The 8,538-nt window shown below is 39.4% G+C and overlaps 1 protein-coding gene across 1 annotated transcript; it reads left to right on the top strand.

Moving 5' to 3' along the window:
- The first annotated feature begins 2,465 nt into the window (after nt 1-2,465).
- LOC103626154 (flotillin-like protein 1) lies at nt 2,466-7,980 on the top strand. Its single transcript, XM_008646542.2, has 2 exons — nt 2,466-3,606; nt 7,265-7,980. Exons 1-2 carry the CDS (start codon nt 2,671-2,673, stop codon nt 7,781-7,783), a joined length of 1,455 nt encoding a protein of 484 aa, XP_008644764.1. The 5' UTR covers nt 2,466-2,670; the 3' UTR covers nt 7,784-7,980.
- The last annotated feature ends 558 nt before the right edge of the window (nt 7,981-8,538 follow it).

Genomic DNA, 8,538 nt, shown 5'->3' with positions numbered 1-8,538 from the left:
ACAGCCACGTTGGCATATACACAGGGCTCAGGCACTTCTCTGCCAGACACGTTAGCGCATAGCTACACCCCCCATTGTACGTCTGGACCCTCTCCTTGCATCTATAAAAGGGAGGTCCATGGCCTTCCTGTGAGGGGGGTCGCGTGGGGGGAACGAGCAAACGAACAGGCTCACTCTCCCTCTCTCTCTCGTGACGCTTGTAACCCCTACTACGAGCACACCCCTGGTGCGAGATAATACAAGCCATGTTTCCCCTTGTGTTCTATCTTGCGCCAACTCATCCGGGCAGGGGCACGCAACGACAAATTTACTGGTTGGCTTACGGACCCCCCGGGTCCGAAACGCCGACAATAGGCACATTCACTTCTACATTTATTAATAGACTACATTTATAGAAAATGAAGCGTGTGAGTTGTCTCTTGTGCTTCGAGAACCGTTTTGATGTCTCTCCATTATACATGCCCTTAGAACGTGTACAACCCCATTTAATAGGGGTTTATTGAGGGGTCTCTAGATGGTTAACTGAAAAAAATACAAAAGACGGGTTCTTCGCAAACAGTCCATCTTTACACGATTCTCTATATGCATTGTCTCTTAACTGTATTTATGATTCAAATATTCAGGGTTGTATTATGTAGTTTTTTTGTTGTCTCTTGTATTTAAAAAACCGTTCCAATCATACATGCCCTTATGACATGTACTAACCCTGAGACACCAGTTCGATTTTCCATGTATAAGAGACGACTAAAAGATTGTACGATAAAACCGAGACCTTGTATCATCAATACAGCTAAGAGATATGTGTAGAAAGTCGTGAAGAAATAGACTTTTTGCGAAGAGTCATCTCTCGTATTTTTTTACTTAGACCCTTAAAGACCACGTATTAAATAGAGTTGTACGTGCCTAAGCCTTAGGATGCACGTCGTGAATAGAGATTAATATTTTAAAGCATCCGTTTTCAAAATAGCTATAAACAAAGACGGACATTTAAAGAACCTTCTTTAAAAATCAATTAATAGAGGCAGCACGCTCAAGAGGCTCGCCTCACCTTTAGAAATAGTTGCAAAAAATCATAACTTCTATATACGAACTCAAATAAAGCCAAAACTGTGATGTGGTCTACAACTTTTTAAACCTCTCTTTCCAAATTGTATTCGTTCATATTCAGATATAATGTATATCTAGATGTGTAGTAAAAAATGTAATTAGAAAAGGTAAAATGACTTACAATTAACTTATATATAAGGGAGCCAGTAGCTGATAAGATTTCGATTTTAATCTGTGTAGAGTTCCAAAAAAATCGTTTTTAAGTTCTCAGATTCTGGAATTTAAAATTTCCAAATAATCTCGGATATTCACACGGTCTTTACCGAAGTTGTTGCTTATAGTACAATAAATAAATTTGTATTTAATGAAAATTTTATTTGAAGCCATTTGAGCTCAAATAAAAAAAATAAAGACAACCATTATACTAAAATTTTGTAGTCTCTTTCTAAATCGTAATTCGTTGTGTTCTCTTTTAAGTACATAACGTTTATTGTATATTTAGAGATAATATATATCTAGGCGCACAACTTCATAGTTAATAAATTTTTATTTGAAGTTATCTGGATTCCTAAATATTTATTTGATGTACTAAATTTTGAATTTTTAAACAACTTTGAATGCTGACAGGATATATATCAAAAATGTAGTTGTCAATACAGTATACAACTTTGTAGTTGTCAACACAATATATAACTTTGCAGTTGATGAAGTTTTAATTTAAAATTTAGAGTCCTAAATATTTGTCTTAAAATTCTTAGGTTTTGATACTCAAATTTTTGATATTTCTAAACTATATCGAATGGAAACAGATCCTATACCAAAACTATAGAGCTTAGCAAGAACTATAACATTGTAGTTAAATTTTTTCATTTCAAATAATTTAGAGGCTAAGATATTTTATACAAGATTCTCAAATTTAATATAAAAGGATAGCATCCTACTCAAAGTTATAAATTAGTGTGCAATATAGAGATAGGAAGTAAATGCAAGGTTAAAGGTTGTGAGTTCAAGTTCAAGAAACTTGCATTGTTTATTTTACTTTTGTAACATGGTATAATGTCTCACGGTCCGTAGGCAGTCGTCAGACATACGAGCACCTTATGTTCGACGATCCGCATGCCGACCGTCGGATATAATTATATTATGTTCGATGGTTTATATGCGAGTCTTTGGACATAACATCTGTGGCCTATGGGGTGCATTGGACGCTGTCACGGTCGTTACCGGATTTAATTACCGACGGCTCCTGGAGGTCATAGAAAATAATTTATGTCTGGCAGCAGAAATAAATTATATCCGACGATATATAAATTATCTACGACGGGCTTAGAGCATCGGAAATTCTTGTTTTTGTGGAGGCGATATTTCTTCGTCAATGACGAGGAAATGCAGAGCTAGGAGGCGTCGTCGTATATCATCATCGAGGTCAATTGAACCAATCCCTCTGGTTGGAACCTCACATAATCCGACCGGAAGGAGTGTGTATATATATACATCCTCGCCCTGCTTCCAGTAGCTCACAACAATCCTATTAGTTGCTTCGTGGTTCATGCACCTCGATCGATCGAACTTGTCTGTTAGTCGGGTTCTGTGCTTCCACATCCAGCAGAGGAACGACGGACGATGGGGTTCGTTTACCGGACCGCGAGCCCGTCGGAGTACCTGGCGATCACGGGATACGGCATCAACGACGTGAAGCTCGCGAAGAAGGCGTGGATCGCGCCGGGGCAGCGCTGCACGCGCTTCGACATCTCCCCCGTCAACTACACGTTCGAGGTGCAGGCCATGAGCGCCGAGAAGCTGCCTTTCGTTCTCCCGGCCGTCTTCACCATCGGGCCCCGCGCCGACGACGAGGAGTGTCTCCTCCGCTACGCCAAGCTCATCTCGCCGCACGACAAGCTGTCCCACCACGTGAACGAGCTAGTGGAGGGCGTGATCGAGGGCGAGACCCGCGTGCTGGCTGCATCCATGACCATGGAGGAGATCTTCCGCGGCACCAAGTCGTTCAAGCAGGCCGTCTTCGAGAACGTGCAGCTGGAGCTCAACCAGTTTGGCCTCATCATCTACAACGCCAACGTGAAGCAGCTGGTGGACGTGCCGGGGCACGAGTACTTCTCCTACTTGGGCCAGAAGACGCAGCAGGAGGCGGTGAACCAGGCCAAGGTGGACGTCGCCGAGGCGCGGATGAAGGGGGAGGTCGGCGCGAAGCAGCGGGAGGGGACCACGCGCCAGAACGCGGCCAAGGTGGACGCCGAGACCAAGGTGTACACGGTGAAGCGGCAGGGCGAGGGCGCCAAGGAGGAGGCCAGGGTCAAGGCCGAGGTGAAGGTGTTCGAGAACGAGAGGGAGGCGGAGGTGGCGGCGGCCAACTCGGAGCTGGCCATGAAGAAGGCCGGGTGGGAGCAGCAGGCGCGGGTGGCTGAGGTCGAGGCGGCCAAGGCCGTGGCGATCAGGGACGCCGAGCTGCAGGTGGAGGTGGAGCGCCGGAACGCGGCTAGGCAGACGGAGAAGCTCAAGGCCGAGCACCTCAGCAAGGCCGTCGTTGACTACGAGATGAAGGTACGTAACGTAGCCGCATGTGCTGACCGCGTACATTTGTACTTATGTATATCAGTATATGTGTACATGGTTTTGACATTTCTTATTGAACATGGAAATTGCCATTTCTTTTCTTTGCATCTCTAGGTAGCCAATAGATTATGAAAAGAATCCTAATCGTCGTCGGTTCCAAAATCTATTAACAATACATGTTGACAGTAACTACAGGTATAGATGTTCTGCAGAGGTGGCTACTAGGCAAGCCTCCTGCTCCCTCCAATGCTAAGGAACTAAAATAAAAAATAAAAGTGACTAAAAAATCTAAACATGATGACCTAAGATGACTACAATAGTTTAGTCAAATTTAGCTCTTCTAGTTTGAATTTCACACACCCTCAAATGGCGAGTATAGGAGGTATATATATAACTACAATCTAAAACTAGTCGTTGAAACCTACACAACTAGTCTGTACAGTCACCAAACATGTCTAATGGGGTCACTTGACAAGTCTGATGCATATTCCCATAACTAGTTGTTTGAGATAGACGTTGTCGACTACTGGAGTAATGTAATGATCTAGTGCAAGTCTGGTGCACCATCGTACATGTATAGTGCCTCCAACCTTTGCTACAACATCTCTAGTAGAATATTCTGCAGCTTAGTATGGTATCCACATCGGACAGTCCAGTGGGTGCTCTAGTTGTCACTAAGTGATCTGGTGCTCCACAAAGCACACCTCTTGACGAGTCTGATGCAATTGTTGTAGTTGCACGTGGGCCACAACACAATGTTGTTTGATGCCTTCACCTTGAAACCACTAGATAGGTTTGGGTGTCTCTATACAACACATGTTTGACTCTATTGCTTGGTGTATCTTCACCTGTGTTTCTTCCATCCTATGTTTTGGACTTTTAGCATGTCTTATAAGTCTACAACATGTCTATTAATGTCTTGTTTAAGGTATTAATCATTTGAATCACTTCTTTGTTTTAGTCCTAGTCTAGTTTACATCTATTTAAACTATATCTAGCAAAAAGTGTTAGTACAAATGGTCATGTTGATCACCAAAACCAAAATTCAGGTCATGGGGTCCATTTTTCATATAATAGTGGTATTTGTAGAGGTGGATGAAAATAACAGTTTGTCCCCATATATGTATCTCTAGAGGTGGCTTATTTCTGAAACCAAATTTAGAGGTGGTTGTAGATTGAGCCACCTCTGTAAAAAGACGTCTTTACAAATCATATTTTTAATAGTGTCTATCACATACCATCATTGTAATTTGGTAATCTGACTCTTTGATTCAGTCACGCTGAGTATTATTTTTGGTGCAATAACATCACATATTTTTAATACACCAAATGGCTAAGGAAAGTGGTTGTGGTTTAGCCTAATCCATCATATTTCCATCGCTAAAAAATAAATATGTTCACTAAGTATATCGATTTATAATACATAACAATTATGATAATAACTAACATCAGGTGCACAAATACATCTACTCGATCAAAAGGTAGAATGCATCATGCACTACTACAACAAAGCTTAAAAACATAGATTTTAATGACAACGAAAACATATTATGTTTATGTTCATGCACTACTTTAACTTTCAATGATCATTAAATAACATAATTATATTTCATAGCACCAACATGTACATTAATAAAATAGAAAAGGTAAATTAACTATTGCCAACTGTTGAAATAATGGGAAAATGGATTACAAGCACAAATGTATACACAACTAACATATCAAAGCTACAAAAAGCAAATCATATATTCAATTCTAAAATCATAAAGGAACATGAACATGATCTATTAGAAAATGTTAAACTGTAAATTTATATTACAATGACCAACAACCTCGACGACATTCAAGAAATATAACTACACTTCACTTCAAAGAAGTTTATATTAATGTATAATCTATTGAAATAATTATTGTTTACTTATTGTCCAGGACATAAAAGTACAAAAGAAAGAAGTCAGTAAAAAGATTTATTAAGTCCTAGAAATGTAGCATATACGACACAAATTAGGTAATTAAACTTTTACAATAAGCAAGTTACATGCACATATATAGAAACTATAAATTAAGAAATTTGTAATTAGACTATGATTCATGTGAACTTCGAAATAAAAAGTCAACAACAATGATGGACATCCTTTCAAACTCGCACAAAATTTAATAAAAAAAGTTTAGATATACACTAACAACAAATCTTATATGCTTTAAATGAAAACATCAGCAATAATAATAGTACTAGGAATAATAATAATAATTTACTGTATTACATGAAATTAAATGCACTTACAACCCAAGAAAGCACATAATGTGCATCAATCTCATTTTTGTGAGAAAATAAACAATAATGATATTACAATCCCTAATGAAGTTGAACCAAGCAAAATAAAATCCTTGAAAGGCGAAGACAAAACCTTAAATCTTGAGGGGGGAATGAAGAAGGATGGAGAGGACAAGCATGATGGGAAGGGAAATTCGATCATTATTATTATTCTAAATAGGGATGAAAACGTATGGGATCGATCGAGATAACCTCTGTCTCATTTCATTTTTATATTTTATTTTGAAAACGGGATCGAAAATGGTACCATTGAAAACGGGACTAACAGGACTAAATCGACCAAAGCGAACAGAATAAATCGATAACGGATAAAAAACATACAAAAAAATGGAAACATTTCCGCATATAGTATTAAAATAAAATGTATTGCTATGGATTGAAACATCTCATCAAGACATATAAAAGCAATATATTATACTACATCCATTATCAAATATTTATTACTCGTTACTTCATTTTTGAATTAAAGAACGACAAATAAAAAGGATGGAGGGAGTAATATACATATGCCTACCGGATAAAATAATCATTATGGGTTTGTTTGTTGCAATACAACATAGTTGTCTATGGTTTTTTTCATTGTATTATCTAAAACTAGATATTATACGCGGATAAAACGAAAACAGACAGAAAAACATACATCCATACTGGTTTTGTCCCATTTTCACATTTGTCAAAAAAAACAAAAATGGACAAAATATACATAAATACGAATTCGAACGGATCAATATAGAAATCGGAGTGGAACAGAATCCCTACCGTTTTTATCCCTAATTATTCTAAATAGAAAAAATAGACAAATAGTAGAAGATAAGAAACGTAGGCCACAATAGCATTAACAAAAAAAAATTCAACCTTATTATAACAAAAAGAAATTGCAACAACCATTGTAACAAAAAAAGAAAAAAAATATAACAACACAACACACATGTAATAAAGAAAATGCAATAAGATTTATTTTTCTCGTAAAAGTTGCAGGAGAGATAAATGACAATTATCCTTTTTAAAATAAGTTTGTATATTTTGTACTACAATTGTTTAAAAAAAGAGTGGGTCGGTCAACAATCTTAAATTTGATCGATCAAGTTTATACAAATATATACAATATTTATAATAGCAAATAAATATAATTAGATTTACCATCAAATAAATGAAACTATATTACATTAAATCTAGAATAATTTGACTTAGAACAAAACTAGAAATTCTTTAAAGGATGAAGCAGTAAACAACACAGGAAACCAGTACGTGAAATCGATCTCACAAGACATGTATGTTTCTGCGTGTGTGTACATAATTATATACGTGTAGGTGCAACAAGCAAACTGGGAGCTGTACAACCGGCAGAAGGCCGCGGAGGCGCGGCTGTTCGAGCAGGAGAAGGAGGCGGAGGCACGCCGGGCGTCAGCTGAAGCGGCCTTCTTCGCGCGGCAGCGCGAGGCCGAGGCGGAGCTGTTCGCGAAGCAGAAAGAGGCCGAGGGGCTAGCGGCCATGGGCGAGGCCCAGAGCGCCTACCTCTCCGCCATGCTCGGCGCGCTGGGAGGCAGCTACGGCGCTCTGCGGGACTACCTCATGATCAGCTCGGGTGTGTACCAGGAGATGGCCCGCATCAACGCCGACGCCATCAAGGGGCTGGAGCCCAAGATCAGCGTATGGAGCAGTGGTACGGACGGAGAGGCTGGCAATGCGAGCGGCGGCGGTGCGATGAAGGAGATGGCTGGTGTGTATAAGATGCTGCCGCCGCTGCTGACCACGGTGCACGAGCAGACTGGGATGCTGCCGCCTGCGTGGATGGGCACTCTGACGGACCGCCCGTCGACGTCTAGCTGAGAAGAGCTAGACGTGAAGCTTTGCGTTTGCTAGACGAGTGTGGAGTTTAATTCGATGTGCTGAATCAGAGACCTCTCGCCTAGTTGCCGTCTCCTATCATTAGTTGCTTATGTCAGTATATGTAATGTGTTCTTGCTACATTCGATTGTACAAGATGTAGTGCGACGGCTTATACATGATCTCCTATATGGGTTTGAGTCGGTTTGACATTATATTTTAGGGTTAATTGAAATGGTGTCGTCATTTCAAAAACCATGAGAAACGCCACACTACAATTCGTCTATTTCAAACCAAATTTTTAGTTTGTAACCGTGGATATATCGAGATGTAAGAGCAACTACAAGAAACTATTTATGTTATTCCTAGTCTATATAAATAGATATTATTATAAAAAAACTCTCCAACATCTTATCTAAATGGATATCCAAATATAGCCATATTTTATTCTGGATTTCTCGCTAGCCAAATATAAAAAAACATGAATGGATCTCTAGAGTGCAAACAAGAAATAGAAAGGCAGTTGGAGATTGAAAACATATAGAAAGTGATATTTATGCAAATGACTCAACAAATAACAATTTAGAGAGTGAAATTTACAAAGACTCTTGGAGATGCTCTAATGATGTAACCCATCTGCAAGCGTACATATACGTCTCAATATTCCATATGGACCATGTTGCACCTGCCTCCACGGATAAACTGTGCAGCGCTGAACAGCTCATTTCCTCCCTCTCGCCTCCTCTCTCCATTAACCC

The sequence above is a fragment of the Zea mays genome, chromosome 5 (genome assembly GCF_902167145.1).
Source record: "Zea mays cultivar B73 chromosome 5, Zm-B73-REFERENCE-NAM-5.0, whole genome shotgun sequence".
Taxonomy (NCBI): domain Eukaryota; kingdom Viridiplantae; phylum Streptophyta; class Magnoliopsida; order Poales; family Poaceae; genus Zea; species Zea mays.
This window is presented reverse-complemented; position numbering and strand designations above follow the sequence as displayed.

Excerpts from the sequence above, each read along its gene's own strand:
- LOC103626154 (XM_008646542.2), top strand. The coding sequence starts at position 2,671 with ATGGGGTTCGTTTACCGGACCGCGAGCCCGTCGGAGTACCTGGCGATC. Across the intron at positions 3,607-7,264 it reads TCGTTGACTACGAGATGAAG|GTGCAACAAGCAAACTGGGA; the intron begins GTACGTAACGTA and ends ATATACGTGTAG.